The sequence below is a fragment of the Acanthaster planci genome, linkage group LG04 (assembly GCF_054643075.1).
Source record: "Acanthaster planci isolate LZ-2023a linkage group LG04, COTS_SCS, whole genome shotgun sequence".
NCBI lineage: Eukaryota > Metazoa > Echinodermata > Asteroidea > Valvatida > Acanthasteridae > Acanthaster > Acanthaster planci.
In genome coordinates this window covers 5,737,683-5,759,825 of record NC_141780.1, presented here as the reverse complement: position 1 = coordinate 5,759,825, position 22,143 = coordinate 5,737,683, and the positions used below count along the sequence as shown (strand labels likewise).

Below are 22,143 nucleotides of genomic sequence, written 5' to 3'. Positions count from 1 at the left end.
TCACAAAAATCAAATCCATATAGTCCACTTAGAACGAGACAAATCTGACATTGTACAGTTTCGCTTTTGTCATCACTTCCTCAGGCTCAAAACTCCTGTGAGTGTGACATGAACTAGATGTCAATAACCCCTACTATACAGTCATCTGTAGAGTAAAGATCGAAACTCACAATGTTGCTTTCATTCCCGGCTTAGGGGTTAGGAGGATGTGCCTTTAGAACGGAGGCATCCCATGTGTCGGTTTGCCAGGTTCGGGGCCTCGGCAAAGGAATAGAGTTGCTCCGAACCAGAGTCAGTGAAGCAGAGCGCGAGTCTGCAGGGTTGCTCCACACGGTACGGAAGCCAAGAGCGGTGAGGAGCGGAACAGTAGACGTAGACCTGGAGCCAGCTGCAGTGAGTTGCTCCGATCGGATTATGTCAATGGAGTTAGGCGACGGAGCTGCTCCACGCACAAGTCGCAGAAGTGCTCTGGGAGAACCCGTGTGACGCTACTGTATAGGAGCAGTTTGGTAATGCTTCAGTTGAAACCGCTGCGAATTCTTAGATAACCCCTATTCAGTGGTCATCGGTCACCCATGTTCGCAGCCTTGTTCAGGGACAAACAGGGGTCCTTGGAGGGAGCCGTATAACTTCGGTGACAGTCGGCCAGACGAGGCAATGGCGTAAATCTGTGCCCGAAATTGGGGAGAGGGGGATGGAGAGGGGGGATGACTTCTCCGGCCATCAAAATTTATACGGTCGGTGTTCATGATATTGATGTATGCATGTATCTGTATTATATATTCAGAATGACATGTTTGGCTTAAAGAAAAAGTTTTCCCTTTTTGAGTGATATTGAATGCAGTTTAGTCGCCGAAAGTCTGAAAACTCCGTCACAATCCGCTTTAATTTTTTGCTCACCACAAAAGGTGAGGGTGATGCAATAGCCAACCTCCCCCCAACAGTGGGGGGTTATATACCCCCATTTACGCCCATGAGAAGAGGGCACCAGCGCTGATCCACGGTGACCGGGAGCCGTAGCGCATGGACCCCCAGCTTGTTGGCCAGGGCATGTTGGTTTTTTTATTACACAATTGTCAGGGGGACACACTGTGTACTTTCTACGGAAAAACGGTTTTAATAATGCCAGTCTCAAACGGTGCCTAGTCCTCACTCCCTGTTGAAGCTTCCTCTGTTAAAATGTCAGGCTTTACTTCCCTTTCTAAAAATATCATCCAGAGCCTTATAGCTTTTATTCAAGTCGAGTCTCCCCAGCGTGTTATTTCGGGGCTGGGGAGACCAGTTTCCAGATGGCGCCAACGTAGTGGAATTTTCCATTGTAGTAGACTGTTTGCTACATGTGTTTTCGTGGGAAGACGGTCACATTTTGTTAAAGTTACCCAGAAAAAAAATCATCACCTGGAATCCGGAGAAAAGGTGTACAGGGTGTAAGCAGTCTTGTTTGGGAAAGTGAAAGGGATTGGGTCCTAGTTGGGGGAGAGGCAGGATAAGTAGGAGCGGAGCGGCAAAGTGCTGTATCCCCCTATATGAAATTGACGTGTGACATGGTACGGTAGGCCTAAGTTGTCGACTATGTTAAATTAGATATTAAATTTACACTTTAATAGACTTGTCGGGAAGAATTTCCTGAATATGAATCAGGGTATTCATAAACAGAAATGGTGAAAAGTTAGGGTCATCATTTTGAAAAAAAAATTCGGGGTAACGACTCCTCTATGCGACTACAAGAATGGGCTACATAGCTTCTCATCAATGTTGTTGAATTAATCCCGATTTGAAACTGCACCCTTAAATGTACTATGCAGTGAAATTTGGGAGATGTGTGTCACCATTCTCAAGCAAATCCCAGTCCGCTACTTGTGGTTGCTCTCTGTTCATGATGAGAATGTCCTAAATATAAACGAATTTGAGTTGTCCTTTCGGAGAATTGCGTGACAAGCGGATTTAAAAACTCAAAAACGAAAAGAATCGATATTTTGACGAAAGAAACGCTACTTCAGCCAAGTTGTCCTATAAGCCACGTGAGTTCGAATTACTTTATAGACGCGGATGCAGGGGGCGACCCCCTTGCTCTTATAGACCAAAACCAAATTTTAAAACTAAAGTTAGTGGACCAGTACTATTGTAAGCAATGTATGTCATGTAATGTTTCATCATCATTTCTGCTTGTCCGCAAAAATGAGACATTAAAAAAATCTCCGGCGTGAACCCCCCCCCATCCAGCCCTGCTCTACGGTCAAGTTATAAACATCAAATCCACCGGGGAAACCCATTTTCCAGGCTCAGACCCAAATTAAGGCAGGTGTACAAACATTAAGCTCATATACAGTACGTGCAGCCAAGGGGCTTGCTTCCGCTGGTTAATTAAACCACAATAATGACCCTGATTCTAAATTCCCCTTTCATGAGTCCATAGCCTTGATACGTCTGACCTGTCTCAATAGTTTTTCTTATCACTCTAGGGCAAAGATTTTCATGACCCTACCAAACGTGGAGATGCGGTTAAAATCCTGTTGTGTACATGTAATTTTATTCAAGATGTTGAAATTGGTATAATAACATGGTTTTATTATTTACCAGTCACTCCCAATGCACTTTTTGAAAAGTACATACATCAGTACCATCATAGGGTTCGTGTACCATCAAAGCCACATTTAGTGCACTTACAAATTACGGCCTTACAATCTTAAACAATTTCATTCTGTCCTACTTAAAAAAGTTAAAGTAGAAAATTGTTCTGCCATATATATTTTATTGTTCTAAAATATCGGTCCTAATACGTTGCCACCGAAAATCTGCACTCTATTTCTTATTGTACATCTATCGATTGAATATCCAACTGTCAATGTTGACAGTTATACCATAGAGCTGTGGTTATACATTGATCCTTGGGAAAATAAAGCCAGTTCAAAAAGCCTGGAAACGGCGGTTGGTCGGCCCGCCCAAATGCTCGTGTGGTTCCTGCCGCACCATTCGTTACTGCGTAGCCTATTTATTATACGCAGGATCTTGACCCGGTCTCCAAGCTTTCCAAATCTAAGGACGCTATATAGATCTCCAAGGGAGGTCACCCGTGGTGCGACCCAGCCTGCATCGTCGACGCCGTGGACAAAGGAGCCTTTCCAGTTTGCCAGTAAACAACAATGCCTGACCTCCAAACGGTGCAGCGTCACTGGAGTAGTGTAGCGTCACTTCAGGTCGAGTAGCGTCCCCCTTATTATAATATTCCGATGATCATAATAAACACGCCAGTTCAAATTCCAGCATCGGACTGAACAGACCTTGTCCCTGAACAGTAACGGTTGGGCGAAATTTTTTTTCTGTCTGTATCTTCGGTACAATTTGCCTGTACAACCACATAATGCCACCAAGAGGTGCGAAGCGGTCCGCGGCCAAGAAGCCGGCTGCTAAGAAGTCTACAACAAAAGCCGGTGGCGTGAAAAAGGCCAAAAAAACCAAGAAGGCGACGGTGGGAAAGAAGAAGGCCGCCAAGTCAGCTGCCAAACCGAAGACCAGCAAGAAAAAGTAGGCTCGTTCCCACAATCGAACTGCCGGCCGAATCAGGAACAGCTAGTATTCGGGTGGAGTGAACCCGAATCCTGGGCGTGCTTATCATGTGTGCTTTGTACTGTTTATCGTGGGATGTCAGCAGTTACTCCGATGTCAACCCCGTTCCCTCAGTGTGCCTGGTCTTCCAAACATGGCCTTTACCAGCCGTCCTGCACCCGCTCCCCAAACACTCCCTCCCGCTCTACTATCATCAAGTGATCGACGATCTTGCAGTGACGGTACAACCCATTCACCGCCAGACGACTGACCGTGAGACTTCCCGAGCTTCATAGAGCGAGTTGCTCACTGTATCAGGGCTGGCTTTCGACGTCATCGTCGCTGAGGAACTGATTCCAAGAAATTCTTTTCTAACCTATAACCACATCACGCCGGTACATCTTACAATCTTAGGTCAGCTTTGACTTGGAGAACAATGATCGTAAAGTGGAAGAACGGATTCTTCACTCACAGCAAGGACTTCGCACATCATTTTCAAACACAATTCTTGCCAGCAGAAACGGACTAGACGTTCACAGAATCCTTGGATGACGGACTTGATCAGAAATCCCTCCCCATCACTCGCAGTAGGACTCATCCGTGGTGAGACTGTAACAATGGACTTAGAAAAACTAAGTTCCAAACTTATCGTTGGTTTTAACTGTGTGAGTGATTATTTAACACGCAATTTCACCAAGCACATTTTGGCATTGGAAATGAAGTATTATAAATTATTGTTTTGTGTGCCCCATAAAGCAGCCTGCACAGCCGCAGTAACTGTGTTTTGTTTACAACGACCGACATTGCTCTGATCTGACCTTGAACCACTCGCACGGTAAATCGGTAAATTAAAATTGAATGGATGTTGAAAATGCAGGCTTACGAGTAAACTGGTGTTAGATTGTAAAGGTTCATCGCCAACAATGATAAGAAATTGTTTTCAATTATCTGAATTCGATGTACCAGATGTTTTGTTGGTGTGTGTACCTGATCTGGCAGTTGTTCAAGGGAAACACACATATTTGAAATCGATTTTGCACATGCTTTCTAGGCATCATTTGAATTACCAGTTTTATTCGATTCACAATGCAGTGCACACGATTCATGCCCAGAATTTGGTGTGTTTTTATCTTTTTTTGTATAAACGTTTGCTGTATACTTGTGTTAAACGTGTTCAATTTTCGTTTCAAGTCTTGACTCTGTCTTTAAATCAGGGAAATAGAGTATATATTTTAGAGTTGGAAATTATCTAGTTTGTGGAACTGCAAAACAAAACAACTGTTTGACGTGAAAGAACATTATTGGTGATGCAGTGCTCATGGATAAACAATAGACTTTTTTTAGTTCTTAGTTGTTCTAATGACATCTTTCTTTGTGGAGTACGCTCCTCTAATTTATGTACTTAGTCATTTATTAAATAGAAAGAAGAGACTGAAATGTTATAAACTGTGAAATTTAATTATTCCAATATTGTAGCCGTGCACTTAAAAAGTCCTGCATATCATTTGAATGTTATCGAAATACATGTACAGTATATGTACTACCACACTGTATAAACGTGTGTTAAAACGCCTTTGATACACGTAACACTTGATGAACGTGTCGTGGTGTTAATAATCCGCAAAAGCTATACACGTTGCAGTGTTTATTTTCAATACATGTCGATGTGTTGGGTGTTAAAACGACACAAAACACGTGTATCGGGCAGTAACTTTTTCTGAACACCAAACCACGTTTAGTTCTTTAAAAATTGTTTAATTTTAAACGGTTACATGTTTACAATTATAGCAAAGAAGCGTTTATAATAAGTTGATTTTTACAGTGTAAATAGACTGCAAAGCATGTTGGATGTTCGACCATTAACTGTGAAATTCTCCTGACTATAGCTTCCCTCAAGGACAAGAAACTTTGAGTTCGTAATTGGTAACAATTTATTTCAGAAACTCCTTGAAATGGTTGATGATACGTACCGGTTAAGTATGGTGCACTTGCTCGGTCAGTGACTTACTGTTAAAAAAATGTTGGTCAAATAGTGTTAGGCATTTGTTATTTGCCCAACCTTGGTTAAAGTTACCGCATTGTTGATTAATTTCCATCACTGTTCGTCAAGCATTGACCAACGATTGGAAAGAATTTGTCCAAGGTTTGGGAATTGATATTCACAGCAACATTCGGCTAAATATCAACCCAAAATTGACCAACATTTTTACAGTGATTTTGCCCCTGCACGTGCAAATACTTGTGCGTGCCTATTCCCCACAACGTTGCAAAATTTACCTATAGGAACTGAACAGCAAGTATTTTGGGACCGCTTTGGAAATACGCTTTAATTTATCATAAACTTGAAACTTAGTGAATTTCTTGTAGTTCAATAAAATTAAAGTATCTGGAAACAAAATTTGAGTTGCATCACGTGCGTTATTACTTTACCAATGGAAATGCCACAATCAATATCCGAACGGTCTGAGTCTGTATGCACATGCATGTCACATCATGAAAACAGTTGAACACAGAGGCAAATACCTTCTTGAAGGAGCTTCGCTGTGAAGGAAACGGAGCATGACAATTGATTTCAAAATGATGAATATGCACGTTTCAAATAGATCTTGTGACAAGAGTGATTTTCCTGATACAACTTTTATCAGGAGGAATGACTTTCATTATCCTTTGCCTTATATAATAAGCCCTATGCCACTGGAGTGCGGTTTTCTAACCTTCCAACGGCCATTGAGTGAAAGGTTATTACTCTTCTGTAAAAGTTTTAGAAAGGGAGCCGAAATCGATCGATTGGTTAAATGGTTAGCCTTGCCCGCCAGGTTATTGAACCGTAATGGACCCGCGTAAAGGCACAGGCCCGTTCCCCTGCGTAATGGTCAGTTTGTTTTCGGTAGCAAAGCCTAGGGGTGCAGTTTCAAACAGGATGTAGATTTTGAGACGGGATGCTAATGGAACGTACATGTATATGGAAGCAACATTTGGACAACAAAACGGATCGGTGACGGGAATGTGGAAAAAGATCATAATGCAACGTTGGGATGGCCAAAGTAGATGTTAAAAAATAAATTAGAAAATTGGGAAACAAAAATATCCCTTGATTGGCTGTTGTGGTTTTTCATATTAAACCTATTTCTTTTAACTTATAAGCGACAACATTCTATTCTGCAAGGGGCAAGCAAAACCCTTGTATTAACACGCCTGTCGCTGTTCTCTTGAAAGGGCTTACGGTAAAAAGTTCACTGCAAACAAGCCACGTTATCAAGTTTGGTAACTCGATGCAGAAAAATAAACAAACAAACAAAGACCTACATGTATAATCACAGAAAGAATATGAATCGGGAAGGTCAAAGCCAGTGTACTGTATTGCTGTTCGTACAATTCCCTCGGCCGGTTGTAAAAGCAACAATGGCAACAGGCACTTATGTTCAGGTAGGCCTAAATGAACTATCACTTATCTGCGTTCAAATATGACTGTTCGGCCTCATCCCATCACATCAAACCATCCTCTTAATACATATCATGATTGCCGAGGACTGAAACTAAATTCACATTGGAATACATGTAGTTTGAATGCACTTCCAGTTCAACTCGATTGAAATTCCGATCAGTTGGGGTGAGAAATTTTCACTCAAATTTGTCTTGCCTCTGGTTTCAGTCGAAGGGAGTGAAGTTTCATTATTTCAGTTAGAGAGCACTGTTGCATTTCTGTGTTTTCAACCCCTGTGACTTCGGAACTTCCCTGCGACGAATTTCCATGTGATTAACCAACTACCACTGCCAATGCATGCCCTTGAGCGCTATCTGTGATGCCTCAAATACGCCCCTTCGGCAAGATAAAGAAATGTAGTTCAGGCATGTATTGTGTACCACAGGTTACTCTTGTGTAATAATCGGACTACTGGGTGTGAATAACAGGCCCTATTAAAATTTCATCAATGAACAAAGACCACACAACTGTCATGATGTCATACCATCGAGTCCACCACTTAGACTAGTGGGATTTCCTTTAAAGGGTCTGTAAAACGATCAAGGAGCATTTTTGGGTAAGAGTTGGGAACCAGCCTTTCTTCCATTATTCAGGTATACTGATTCTGATAAGCCCGGTTCCCAAGCGATATTTTGAGTTTTTGACTGCCTAATTTGCATATTAAAATGGGAGCTAAATTGCCTCCATTTTCTTGAGTATCCTTGTAGCTGGTCATGGACACAAGACAATGAAATTTCTATTCCTATGTTCTGATGGTTGGACGATATGATTTAGCCATACTAAGTCCATTTAAGGAATATTTTTGGTAATTAGTGGTTTACCTGTTCATAAATATGCAAATGACCTGCCACCATTACGTAAAAATCAAATTTTCCGTTATTTAAGTGTCACATCAAGCAAAAATGTCATATAAGGTTTCTTTTGCCATGTTTTCACCGTCGAAAAAGTGATTTAAGAATTAATAAATGTAATGGGAGAGTGATAAGCCTACACCCCTAAACAGAGCCCGGTGTTCCATCGATACTGGGCAGGCTGGCCAAATACATCACCTTGGAAACATGTACACCTACAAACACCCGCTAAAGTCAGTAAAAAACTTATCTCCATAAAGTTGTCTGCTAGCCTGGAACATGAGTAGAGTTCATAAACCTCAATGTTTACAGAAGAAGATCTGGCAGATGATTACAGGAAGGGTAAAGCGACCACTGGCAGTGTTGATGCAACGAGGACAAAAAGTAGATGCTGAACTTCAGATGTTAGAGCCATCAACTAGGCATACGTTAAGTGTGCCAGATGTCCCAAAGAAGCTTTATTCTGTCCCGCCACAAGTGAGCCTGCGTTTACAGCCCCTGTTGACAAAGCCTTGTTCATGAAACCTGAAGAAGAAAGTGTTTGTGTCCAACACGCAAAAGCAACTGACATGGCTTTCTTCATGTGCAGTCAGGATTCTGATACAAAACCTTCTCGGACAGTATTCAATCAGTCAATCTCATTAGAGGAACCAGACTGCAGACTGCAGTAAGATATTTACCCATAATTCTTGCTCCGGCTCATGAGTTGGATACACTTAATACAGTTGTGAAGAGGTGTACTGCAATATCTTCACATTCTGGGCAGGAACATACTGTCCTTACAGTGGACCAAGCACTTTACTTCAACTCATGGAACTGACGTGTCTGCGGAAGAATATCGAGATAAATTAATTCCTCGCCTTGTTGGACTTCACACTGCAATGAACTTCCTTGTTTTGTCTTTTATGTCTTTGGCCACTTCATACAGAGATGCAAATGTTTTTGCATTGCTCTTGTGTAGGGATGCATGGATTGGGACTGCTGGCCTGTCTCCATGCCCAGGTACAATCATCCTCTCCTAAATGAATGTATTCACCTCTTCTTGTCTAAGTTGTTGGGCACAAAGTAACGAGTTTTGGATTTTCTCTGTTTGGTGGCGATATTTTGCAGTGACCCTGGTGAAGCTGATGCAAACAACCTGAATCCCAGGCTGGAAGGCTGAGAGCAATGCGATCATCGTTGTCCCGCTTTTGCCGCGATTTGGTAGCTTCACTGTACACACTTGTGTCTTACCAGGACAGTTATTGTACAGTGCATGTAAGACCTCAGATTATAAAAGTGCCCATCTACAAGGTTCTGATGTAGTTTTTGTGATGCCAATGATCCCGCCGCCTCTCTTTCCTGTATACCGTTTATCCACTCCATAGCTTGGTCTGGGTCTACCTGGTTGAACTAGCCAACAGAACGCTTGACAACAAAGTTGCCTCTTTGAAACTCTAACGCATGTAATATGACCTCTGGAAGTCTCTGCATCTCGGCTAAATACGGCTGGACCCCGTCGTGTATAGTTTAGGCTTGTAGGGTAAGTTTGTAAACTCTCGTAGCCTTATTGTATGCTTTTCCTGACAGGGCAAGCTGCACATCTCGCTCACCTAGCACTCCGCTCTCCAGCCAAACTTCAGATAAACCAGATCTAGCCAAGTGATCTCCAATAGCCTTCAGCTTCTGCCTGTTCCAGTGTCACTTGCTGAAATGAATGGTACACTCCGTACCGGAAACAAATCTGTATTGGCAGATAAGATAAATGAAGACCTCATCTGTCCTGAAGCTATTGAACTTTATGAAACATCATCTTGCCTTATCATAGATGGACAAGCACTGGTGGTTACTTTGGGAAACCCCGCCAATGCAATGACCTTTGGGGATTTGGCCGACGCATACGTGCACGTAAGAGCAGTGCTGAAGGCAGGCTCCAACTATCAATGGATTGACACTGTGTTTGACAGCTACAGAAAGGAGACAATCAATGTACTACCAGAACACGACGCACAAATGCAGCTCTGCCACTTAGACGAATTGTTGAGGATCGTGATGTGCCTCTGCCGACAAATTGGACAAACTTTCTCTCACCCCTTAATAAAAAAGTTGATCTAGCACATTTTTCTGTGTAAGGAACTTTGCTCTCAGGCACCTGATGACAAGGAGATTGTAGTTGCTGGGGGTTTCAGAGATGTACTTGAGGTTTGGTCATCAAAGACAACCACGGATCTGACTCAACTGAAAGCCACGCACGAAGCTTAGAAGCTGGCACTTGGTCGGTGTTGTTACATGCTGTGCATATTAATTACAAAATGGTTGTGTCATCAAGGGACACTGACGTGCTCCTGCTGTAGGTTGCCCACTTCCTACGTATGCAATGTGACCGCCTCTGAATGATGTCTGGCACCACCAAGAAACGTTGATACATTCCTATTGACACAGTTTTCAACAGCCTCCCAAGAGATTCAGCTGCATCTCTTTTACCATTTCATGCATTAACTGAGTGTGACACTACCTCCTATATTGCAAACCACACTAAACAGTCATCCTGGAAGGTCTTTAAAGAGCACCAACAATTGCATGCTCACAAACTTGGGAATTAGTGAACTTACAGAAGAGACGATACGATCTGCAGAAAAAGTTTGTCTGCAGAATATATGATGTACACAAAACAGAATCTGTTGATGCAGCAAGGCATATACTGTTCTTAAAGACTGGTACGCCAGAAGCGATGCCACCGACACATGATGCTTTGCAGACTTGTTTAACCGATATTGAAGCAAAATGGCAATTAGGCAGCCATTCAATTATGCAAATTAGAAGGTCAAAAACTCATTATATCGCTTGGGAACCGGGTTTATCTCATTAAGCATACCCGACTTATGCTGGAGAGTCTGGTTCCCAACTTTTACCCCCAAAATGCTCCTGTCACATTTGTCAGAAATCCCACGAGTCTAACTCAAGGATTGAGTACCAGCCCGCCAAGTTCGACTCCATCCCAAACCGTGAACGTTTTTGTACAAAGTAGGGGCCGTTTTCCAATACTCAATTCGGCTGCGTCTCAGGCTTCAACTGTTTTTTAACCAGCTGACGTTGAAGCTGTAAGCGCAGTAATCAGTCTAATAGTGCCACAAAACATCAAATAAGATGCAAGAGAGCCAGAAATTACAGTAATCCAATTTAATTTAAACGCTTCAGGCCCACAATCGGGGATTGGTTTTGGGAACGAAGCCTCAGACGGAGCCCAAGTCGAGTATTGGAAAAGGGCCTAGGCCTACCATGCCACTGCATGCAAGAGTCTTTATGCATACCGTCCCCTTCCGCTGCCGCCCTACCTCGCCCCCCCCCCCGCACGCCCCCCAAAATAAACAAGTTCCTCTTCACCTGGCAGACATAAAGGCCCGTAACACACATAAATTAATCAATTATAACGGAAAGAAACTTTAAGGGAAATTTAATTGGTTTCCCATTTCACTGTACCAAGCTAGCTCCTAGCTGTGGCTGTACCGATCGTAAAAGGTGACTAAAAGCAAGTCTAAACTGATATTAAAACCGCACGGTCTTCTGGGTATTACTACTAGTACTAGTTGGCAAAATGGCCACCCCTATCCGTGGCAAAGAACAGATGATTCCGTCATAATTTAGAGGTAGGTTTCACCCGCTCTCTGTCATTAATTACTCATATTAATTTCATAGTGTACAAGTAAATGTACCTAGTGATGATTTTTTGTATTTGAGCGAGTCTTAAATAATTTAATAGAGCAGAAATTTTTAAACACCGAGCTGCTTCGAAAGTTGGGTGTCATACCGTAAGGCTGCGTAACTGCATGCGTCCACGTCTCAATGTATTCGATGATAGGCCTACGGTATATCGATTCTTTGCATTGCCGTTGGATTTGGGCCCAGGCCTCCACTGTACATCACATGCACGAAAATAAAAGTCTTGCCACGTCACGCCTGTTCAATTAGCATAGGACAATTTTGTAGGAAAAGACTTCGGAAAGATTTTGCTTTGATATAGGGGGACATTGACTTACAAGTTACATGTAGGCCTACTCCAAAATTGTGGCCTTTTTCCCACACTGATCTGGGTGGTGAGGAGAGGGGTTGTCGAGGGGGGATTTTTCAAAAAAAGGGGTGGGGCTTTTATAAGGAAAAAGGGGTTTCCCCACTTCCACCTGTCCTCTGATCTCCTCTTTCCCCTCCCCTCCCACTACCTGCCCATGATATCACCATCTCTTTTTCACAAGGATTTTTCCTAAATGCTGGGATTTGAACCTCTTTCACTTTTGCAAGTCAATTTCCAGACCGCTCAACTAAGTTGGTTTTTGCTAGTACTTTAAGTAGAGGCCAATCTGTTTTGTTTTACATGTTTACCGTAAAAACTACTTGTCAAATGTCTCTTAATGTATTAATCTATTATGAATAGGAAAGAGTTCGTCTGCATTGTACATGCTGTACAGACAACATTAATTTTCCTGAAAAATGTTACAGCAGCCATTAGAAAGTGATAAGATGTCCTAAAAGTGAATTTAGCTAAAAAGATTCTGAAGCATTTACTAAGAAATCACTTTAGTTTTTTCAGACAAATCTCATGGGTTTGTGCACAGAGGCATCAAGTGTTGTTCTTGCATGTATGGGGACAAAATTCAAGAACCCTCCCCCCTCAAAAAAAAAACCACCGTGTAGTTGTAAGCAAACTCATTGCCAAACACAATATCAGGTCCCTCAATTCACGAGAACTTAAGGTGAATGAGCACTCGACCCATACTTTTTAAAAACATATTCCCTTGATTTCCAGTGAGCTGCATGAACACACATGTACACAGCCATGGCGGGGCGTGCAGGAGAGACAGTGGTAACAAAGCGACTGGTGGAAAACTTGCAGACGGACCTACGCGGGCTGTCCAATGAAAGCAAGAGAAAATTCCCTCCTGTCAAAGAGGTAAATGATTTGTTCTTTGCCGTGTGGTTCAAATTATCTCTGGTATCTACGCACATGTACTGCTTTTATAAATGTCGTATTGAATTTTATGCTATGTCGTCCTTGACAGATTTTCTTTATATTTATTCACAGAAATAAATGAATGTCAAGTGTAGTGAAGTGTAGTTCCAAAACAAATCTTCATCTGTGTCTTCATCTTCTTTCCTTGCACCTTTGTTTTGTTCGCCAGACATTTATTTGAGTAAATTCATCATAAAAGAGGTCTCTCAAGTGGCAAGAATTGTGAACACATAGTGTAATCACATCTTTTTCTCCATAAATTTGACACTCAGGCAGCAGAGGCGGGCATACTCAAGATACGCACCATAGCTGCCAGGAATAAAAACGTTCTACCCGGTCAGTGCCAGCAAACCACTACCAAATGTTTTTGTCGCCTTAGCTCACCCCCAAATTTTAAAACTGTCTACATGTACCGTACATCCTTTATTTTCAAAGAATTTTGAAAATCAATCAAATGTTGTTTAATGACAGAGAAGGTAGTATTGGTTTTAATGTATGTAATTTATGTAGAATTTATCAGCGAACGTGTAAGAAATTGCACCATATTCTTAGAATGCTGAAAGCAACTTACTCCCTTCAAAAGATTAAGCAAACTTAAATAATTTTTTTTACTTTTTGAAAAGCATTTGTATCAAAAGACTTTGTACATTACAAGGGCAGATCATCAACAGATGGTCCATAATCAAACATCTTAAGCGATGTAAAGCGCCCCCTTGTATTATGCCTTGCTTGTGCTCTGTCATGTCTTGCATTTCCAACTCAGATTCGTAAACGGCATTGTCAGGGTGGAGAGACAGCACAGTACTCTTCTGAAACGTTATTCGTGATACAGACATAAATGTACATGTTTAATGTACATGTGCACTTATGTGCTTATGTTAATTATCACACAAACCCAAGTAGGACACAGAATAATGTAGTTATATACCACGAGACCATGAAGCCAAGTGGTATACAGGACACAGATGCCCTACGTTATTCTGTGTTCCACGAGCGTAAGCATGATAACAAGTTTATCTTCAAGCAAGGTTGACATATAGTAAAGATGTTATAGGGGCCCGCATGTATGTGCGCAAACGCACCACCTTTGAGTTTACAGTACACTTTGCAGTTGTGGGGTTTTCTTTTAGGGTGAAAATAGCATACATACACCCTAGGGGTTAGGGTTAAGCCTGGTTTCCATATCAACGTAAGAAATGCAGAGGGTAACGCAATCAAGATGCAAACTGCGATGCGGACATATGGAAACATGCCAAACGGTTGTGTCGCCGACATCGCAGACAAACGCAAACCAGCCTGCGAACGATTTGCAAAGTTGAGCCAGGTTCAACTTTGCCGACCGTCTGCGTCGAGTTGCCGTGGTATCCCCATACAAACACGCATGCTGGCATGACCTGCACGCAACGATGTCCCTCTCGCTTAGTTCCACGAATTTTGCCCACGTTTTCCTTAAGATTTAAATATTACACCCCAGTGATCATTACTGACCTTGTTGCTTGTGACTAGTCTTTTGAATGGTCCCGTGTCCAGCCTGGTGTCTGGTCTTGTGTCCGGTCTTGTGATGGTCTCGACTCCAACACTTTTCTCTTGAAACGTTGGCCCATGTTTCAACGACATCCCTGTTCTCCTTGTTGGGTTCAGCCCTAGTAGCCTGCAGCGGGGAGATCCTGCAGCCATTCCTGCTGGGATGCGACACCAAGAACCTGAAGATTGTCCAGCTGTGTCTTGGGTCGGTCCAGCGACTCATCACCCATGAAGCACTCTCTGCCGTAAGTGCCCCTTTTTTATTAACTGGTGCAGACACTGGGACCTCAACTTCCCAAAACCCGGTTCTGAAGTGCCAAAGATTAGAAAAATGAGCACCAACGATTTGTTTCATGTTTGATGCTGTAGGCGGCTGCCAGCAACGTCATCAACATGCTGTGGAATCTGATGGAAGGCGGCATTGAGGACCTTAAAGTGCTCCAGACGGCAGTCGTCATTCTCACCACCAACACCATAGTCAGGGGACCGGCACTGGCACGGGTCAGTTGAAGCACTTGATGTTATCTGAAAGGGGGAAAAATGTTGGGCTCCGGTACAGTTGTTATTGAAGTCACATGCTAGGATCCTGCTGCAGTCATTTGCAACAGGGGGCATTTTGTTCCCTGCCAACATCAAAATTCTTCCAATTTCTTCCTTTTTATCGACTGCTATTTGAAGTCTAGATTCAGATGCATTCTCCAAATTAGTAGCCTCTTTACTTGTTTAAAGGTTTGAATTTTTATCGAGAAAGATTGGAAGCCTTCATTTTTGGTTGAAATGAAGTTACTGGTGCTGGAGTCATTTCAGTGGAAAGCCATACTGAATTTGGATATCAAAGTTGCTATGGCTTCAGTCTTTATCATTAACATGTCATTGTACCTTGGCCATTTTAGACACGACCTAACCCTCCACTTTTGATGTTTAACCATTGTGTATAAAATATTGTTTTTCCCCCCGCAGGCCATTGTAGTCTGCTTCCGGCTGCATTTTTCTAAGGACAACACCACAAGTAACACAGCATCTGCCATCGTACAGCAAGTCGTCTCCATCGTCATGGAGAGGGTACTAGCCGAGGATGAAGCTAACGCAGGTGCGTAGGCCTACAAAAGACGACCGTCAAAAAGGTCTTGACCGCTTGGCCTAAGTGGGTCCAGGAGGGGGTTCAGTTAAGGATGCTTTGAGTTGCTGCAAGAGATGGTTACACTAGAATGTGCCAGTACAATACCATGAGTAGCATTAGACCTGTTCAGTATTAATGGAGGCTTCTCCACTGGTCAGTGGATAGTGTTCCTAAAAAGAGGTAGGAGAACCAAATATGGTTTGGTCAGTGTAGCAGTGCCAAGCTTTGAGACATTCCACTCACCTTTCCTCCTCATGTGACTCTGTTCCTTTGACCTCTTTTCATAAGATGGAGCGGAGTCCGACGGGGACCTTGAGCGCCTGAAATCCAGTAACTCCAGCAACAAGGCAGCGCCCAAGTCTCTTAGACCGTGCGCCACCGACGCATATCTCCTCTTCCAGGTGGGACAATTCAAACACAAATTCTGTATGGACGTGTCCATTTCTTTAGAGGTTGTTACTACCGGGGTCTCTTCTGTTAGCTTAAGACGGAAAGCTGGAGGTGTCTGCCCGCCCATTAAGAACAACATTGAATGTCACTTTCTATGTCTAACAGAAACTCAAGTCTCATATTATCCAGTCACCTGTTTTTCCATTCATTCATAAATCCCTCCATCTCTTCTTCCATCCCATCTCCCTCATGTCCATTTTCAAGTCTTCTTCCCCCCTCCTATCCGACTTTATTCCATCCATTTCTTAATCCATATTGCGTTTGTCTGTGCAGCCACCCACCACTCAGCCCATCAATCTGCTCCACCATTCATCCAGTTCCCTTTCTTCCCCATCAGATCTTCCCCCTTTTCTCCACTTTTTTACCACTCCCATGGTCGCAACAATCCCCAAACCACTGACCATCAAGTTACCTCTCTGTCGGCAGGACCTGTGTTACCTGTTGAATGGCGATTCCTCGTACTGGCTGGCCGGCGTGACAGAGATGACGAGGACATTTGGTCTGGAGCTCATCGAGACGGTCCTCAATAGCTTTCCTCAGATCTTCTTGAGAGTGAGTAGGCATCACTCTGTCAGTAGCATGGCAACCCTGACCCTTCACCCAGTGTTTTTTCTTGCAGCCCAGTTCAGTGCAACGTTATCCCTCCTGAGCTGAAGTGCGCCCTCACCGGCGAAAGAAAGACAGATGGTACTAAGTTTTCCAAGCGGGTTCTTTCACGCTTTTGGTGTGCGCACAAAGACCATACATTCCAGAATAAATTCATTGCGTGCACTCAGCGAGCTCCGCGTCAAGCGCGCATAAAATCATGCACCAGTGCGGTGAGTTGGTACCAAAGGACTGCCAATTTCATTTAAAAACTCGCCCTCTTTTGTTCCCGCTCAGAGTGGATACAACAGTTGTCATTGTGAGAAGGCTAATGCCCTATCATCAAACCTCATTTAACCTTGTGAAGTGCATATTTAAGCTCTACACGATAAATTTATGGTATGGCTATGCAGTGTATATGACGCCGTTTTCATCTTTTCTTCCTGGGAATCAGGTAGCAAATCTTGAAGTTCCGTCACGGCTGATCTATTATTTCATTACTCCATAAGTTAGTCCATGATGAGCCCCATGACGAACACTATTAGTTATTTACAAATACCTCAGACAGTCTCCATATTCAACAACGCACAACTTGACCGTGTATTAACATTTGATGATGCCCACTGGGAAGTGATAATGCCCGCTGTATTGATCACACGCTGGCACCTGGATGCGAGACAGTTTAATCGATTCTGATTGGTCAAGAGTCTGTGCACGCGACTCGCCATGCACCAAGTCCATACATAAGGAAATTCTGTCGGACAACTTGCACCAGGAATATACCATAAAATGGACGGGGGTGTTCAGGAAATGAAAGTAAAATTCTAGCATAAAATCATTGGAAATTCATAATATGTGTTGATTTTTCTTGACTCTCTGACTAAAAAGGTATTTACGAATGGGAATAAACATTTTCTTGGCCGTAGGAGACTGAATGCTGATAATGCCCTCCTCTGTGGCTCGGGCATTAGTTGCGTCCATTCCCCCGAGCCAGTCTTGAAACGCACGTTTAAGACCGATCAAGCACATATTTATTCCCTTTGCAAAAATCATCCATTTTGGACTTCATCGGCATAACTTACATCACCTAGTTCATTATTTAATTGATGCCGTAGTTTGTTGCATAAGTCTCAGCCACAAGCATTGCATGACTCTTGCAGAATCCATCATTTGTTTGACAAGTAATAGAATCAATTGTGGCATTGGTGGAGGTATGCCAAAGTGTAAATCCTCATAAAAAAAGTGTCTTCTGCTCAGTGTAAACAAGATGTAACTGATCAGTTCACCTGTGGCAAAAACTATCATGCAAGCCCAGCCTTCTGACCACCTCATGATCCAGCAGTGATGTTGCTCTGCAGCACCTTGTGGCTGTGGGTTGCAGCTGCCAGGTCCCAGTCTACCTCTCTCTCTCTCTCCTTAACGGGGGATGCTTGCTGTCGACAGTGTCCGTGAGACCAATTTCTTAAATGAGTTTTCCTTCTTGCTGCCTCCGCTCCAGCACAAAGAGTTCAGCTTCCTCCTCAAGGAGCGGGTCTGCCCGCTGGTCATCAAGCTTTTTTCCCCCAGCATCAAACATCGGCAGGGCATCACGGCGCCCTCTCCACCCGCCACCCCGGAGAAGCCCTCCTTCCCCATCAGCATGCGGCTGCTCAGGGTGGTGTCGGTCCTCATCAACAAGTACTACACGTTACTGGTAAGCCTGGGCCTTGTTTCCTCTAGTTTGCCACCCACAGTGACTCAAGTGTAGTCCATTTTGTGGCAACTATTCTTAAACCCTAACCCTCCAGGGTAGATCCCCCAGAAACCCTGCTAGGCACAGAAGTCTACATCATGTGTCATCATGTGTCAGATTGACTTGCCTGTCAAACAATATCCGACCGGCCGACCGTCCCTCAAACAAAACAGCCTGGAAGTCTGTGGTTGTCACCAATAATGGCATTGTTCAGTTGGACTGGCTCCCATTGTCTCAGCATGGGCAGTTTGTTTGGCTGTTGTTGATTTTTCCAGTGCGACGGAATACACCAGACTTTTACACCTGCAGCACTTTGCTGCATCTGGCAGGATTTAATCAAATATTACTGGAAGCAAAATGTGTTCTGACTCAGTGGGGTCACCAGACTGGAGTTTTTACTCCAGTTTCCCAGGCATGGGACCACTGAGAATAGTCCATAACTGCCCCCCTTGGACTGTAAATGCATAGCCAGTTACTGCTGTACTAACCTAGCTCCCATGCGTACACCTGTGTGGAAAACAGCAGGTGGTTTGACTAGCCTAAAGACACAATAGATGACATAAACTGGATTTGAAGCCTTGACCTTCTGGTCCTGAGTCACAAAAGAATCTTAACCGCCAGACAACACTTTCCAACCTACAAATGAATTGGTTCGCTAAGCTAACACTGTGTCATCCCATGGTGTAAATGTATTCTACCGGTTTGTTTTCTCCCAGGCAAAAAATGAAGACAGGTAAGTGCATAAGTTGTGCCAAATTATAAATAGTTGACTTTTCTTGAACAAGCATTGCCCTCGAGTGTTTCTTATGTCTTCATTCCTCCATCCCCCCCCTTTCACCCCAACAGGTCACAGAATGCGAGATCTTCCTGTCGCTTCTCGTCAAGTTCATGGAGAGCGACAAGTGCATGTGGCAACGGGTCCTGGCCCTGGAGGTCATGTACAAACTCTGCTCCCAGCCCAAGCTGCTCAGGTGGGTCCGTCTGAAGTTGCGCAGCCATTCCAGGTCTTTCGTAAAGTCTTTTTGCGTATGCAGCGCCAGACGATGTCTGCAGTCTCGTGCACAAACAGAGGCTCCAGTTAGTCCATGGAGGTTTAGTTCGTGTGGCAAACATGCGAATGTGTACCCCTGGTGTGGACCCACGAACAAAAGAAGTCCACATTATGGAGTGCCGATGCGTGGCCTCGCTTAAACCAGAAAGTGCACAGCAAATGAATGGGTTACGTGCCCGTAGTGGTTCTCGCGTTAATGGTGTTATTATGCATATGGCATATTCACTTTGGTGCTCTGCGTGGACCAAGCCAGATTCACACAAGGTTATTCCCATTCTTGGAAACAGTTCCAGAGGCACTTTGGGGTTGGGGTTATTGGTTTGCTAAAGGAATAGGAGCAGTCAAGGAAATTAGCAACAAAAACGCAGCCTGTGGCAGTGCTCACAGTGCAAGAAAAATGAGCATTTTCACCAAGTTTTCTTTGAAAAGAAAGGAAAATCCACGTTAGGTATATAACATAAACATGTGAAGTACTCAACCTGTTTTTGGCCATTGTTGGAAATATTGCTCCATAATATGGTCTCTAAAGGAAACAGCCCTGAACAAATGACCACCGAGGGTCAACAGTTTTACAGTCCAACTTTGTAAAGGACTGTGGTCGTGATAGCTTGCAGTTTAAAAAGACAGCGGAATGTAATATGTCTGCTGAGGCACTGTGGAAGAACACCGACAGTGAGCGGTTACAATGTCAAAGCTTTACAAGGTTATTCTTTTGTAACGTCAAGGGTTCATTTTGATCGTCTTGCCACAGGTGTTTCTGTCAGTGCTACGACATGAAACTTCACTCCACCAAGGTCTTTGCCAATATCGTCAATGCCCTGGGCTCGTTCATCCAGTCCTTGTTTGTGAACCCGGTGGTGGAGAGACAGTCCAGCATTGCAAGTGAGTGGAGTTCCTCTCCCGCCTCCCAACCCCCTTTTTGGGAGGCAGCAACGAACTTTATTCTGCGATTTGATGGTTACTTGACGGCCCCTTCTCAAGCTTTGTCGTTCTTTGGCAAGCGTTTGTTTTGTGCCAGTGATTCTTGTGAGCTTATTTTGTCACAGGTTGTCATTTGAAAACCAGAACAAGCTCTTTCTGAAGAGAAAAAAAAACTGCCCAGAATATATCTGTGCTTGCCTCTCCATGTTTGCGCACCTCACGCCTCGAATTCGTTTTGGTCACACAGGCGACAAGCAGAGCAAGGAAATGGGCAGCAACTCATCCATGCAATCAGGCGGCATGGTCAGCAGCAGCGGCATCACGCCGCACGCGGCATTTGCCTACAAGGGAGTCTGGATGCCGCTCCTCCCCGTCTCCAACTCAAAGCCAATCTTGTAAGCACGAAGTGTTTTGTTATTACAGCATGATTTCCCCAAAGTAATTATGTCAGTGTTTAGCATCGCAGTTCAGACTACGCCCGGAAGCATCATCTGCCTGAGACCAAATGAAAGAAAACGAAAAAATAGCTTTCAAATAAGATACTTCGGGAAAACTTGTATTAGTTTCTGAGCATTTCGCCCTAATATTCTGGTTTCTTGTTTTATAGGACACCTTGGATAAGACACCTTGGATAATGAAGTTTTTTTCAACAAAATTTTTTAATAAGAAAAGACAGAAAAACAGGAAAAGACTGTGTGTACATACAGGTCCCTAGCATGCTTGATGCATGCTGCACTGGTTATGTGCAACCAATCTCTGTTGGAATGTACAGTCTTTGCATGTGTGCCCTGGCATAAGTGGGAGCCTCACTGAAAATCTTCCCTCCAGCTCGTCTCCTCTTTTCCAGTGAGGGGATACCTCTGGTCAGAGTGGATAGCCCAGGAACGTGGACGAATGTAAAGTTGTTCCTATGTGATTTTGACGTTTCTGTTGTACAGTCTGGACATGTTGGACAAGTCGGAAGCGCCCTCCATTCCTGAGGGCTACTCCATCTCGGCGGCCTTCGCCAGCCTGCTGGATGTGGTCAAGGGCGTGACCACCATCGTGACGCAGGAGATGGAGGCGGAGGAGCGGCGGCTGCGCAACCAGGCCCGGGACCGCGCCCCGCACGTCGTCAACGACAAGGCCAAGGATGCGAGGGAGGACAAGGAGGAGGAGGAGGGAGAGGGCCTGCTGCTGAAGATGGACGAAGGTCGGTGGAACAAGCGTGAGCAGGTCCCCGGGGAAACCTGGGGTCCGGTTTTTCTTTTCTTAATGGCTCTGGTGGCCAGAAGAATGTTTGCCCAAGAGCGGGCTCTGTGCATGGAATGATTGAGAAAGGGTGAATGAAACATGAGCTAGCACATGACACGCTCAAATATCTCGTCCACGAGGTGATAGAGCATGTGGGTTAAATGATAAGGTCATTGTAAATGAGTGAATTGTTTGAATGAGCAAGGTGCACGGGGGGAATGCCTTCTGGTTCAAGCCCTCCCCCACGATGAATTGTTGGTGTGCTAGTGTGCGTAAGGCACTGTGGTCTTGAGCATTGACCAAGCTAATCCACCCCGTCGTTTCACTTCTTGTTGCATCCTGCAGGTCTGAGGAGGCTTTGGGAGGAGATCGTCAACTCCTCCTGGTGCGGAGTCCTGGCAGCTCTCACTCTGCTCCTCGATGCTTGGTACGTAAGACCCTGCCAGCGATGGCTTCCATGCTAGCTCATCTCTGGCAAAGAGATTGGGGAAAGTGATTCGCTCAACTTGCGGCATACTGGTACCATTTTCAACATTGCTGCTCTGTTAGTGTGGAGTATGATTGGATTTGATTGGACCCAAGCATGCCATACACAAGTTTACTTGTGCAAATTCCGTTGAAATTTGATCTCTTACCAGTTAGATTGTGAAATTCTAGCACAC

General features: G+C 44.0%; 1 protein-coding gene and 1 long non-coding RNA gene across 7 annotated transcripts in view; both read left to right on the top strand.

Annotated features, from left to right (window-relative positions):
• Positions 1–21: 21 nt before the first annotated feature.
• On the top strand, positions 22–5,944 carry LOC110974318 (uncharacterized). The gene is made up of 2 exons (XR_002597569.2): positions 22–509; positions 3,006–5,944. It is a non-coding gene; the product is annotated as an uncharacterized LOC110974318 (long non-coding RNA).
• A 5,481-nt stretch (positions 5,945–11,425) lies between these two features.
• LOC110974348 (protein MON2 homolog) overlaps positions 11,426–22,143 on the top strand; it is a 37,213-nt gene continuing 26,495 nt past the window's right edge. For all 6 annotated transcript variants that reach the window (XM_022225925.2, XM_022225922.2, XM_087135246.1 and 3 more), the window contains exons 1-14: positions 11,426–11,507; positions 12,662–12,805; positions 13,138–13,201; positions 14,507–14,634; positions 14,759–14,890; positions 15,350–15,479; positions 15,798–15,910; positions 16,386–16,511; positions 18,043–18,237; positions 19,123–19,247; positions 20,079–20,209; positions 20,496–20,643; positions 21,187–21,440; positions 21,827–21,908. In XM_022225925.2, the coding sequence (XP_022081617.1) occupies positions 12,680–12,805; positions 13,138–13,201; positions 14,507–14,634; positions 14,759–14,890; positions 15,350–15,479; positions 15,798–15,910; positions 16,386–16,511; positions 18,043–18,237; positions 19,123–19,247; positions 20,079–20,209; positions 20,496–20,643; positions 21,187–21,440; positions 21,827–21,908 (1,754 nt within the window). In that variant the 5' untranslated portion in view covers positions 11,426–11,507; positions 12,662–12,679. The remainder of the gene's footprint in view (positions 11,508–12,661; positions 12,806–13,137; positions 13,202–14,506; positions 14,635–14,758; positions 14,891–15,349; positions 15,480–15,797; positions 15,911–16,385; positions 16,512–18,042; positions 18,238–19,122; positions 19,248–20,078; positions 20,210–20,495; positions 20,644–21,186; positions 21,441–21,826; positions 21,909–22,143) is intronic.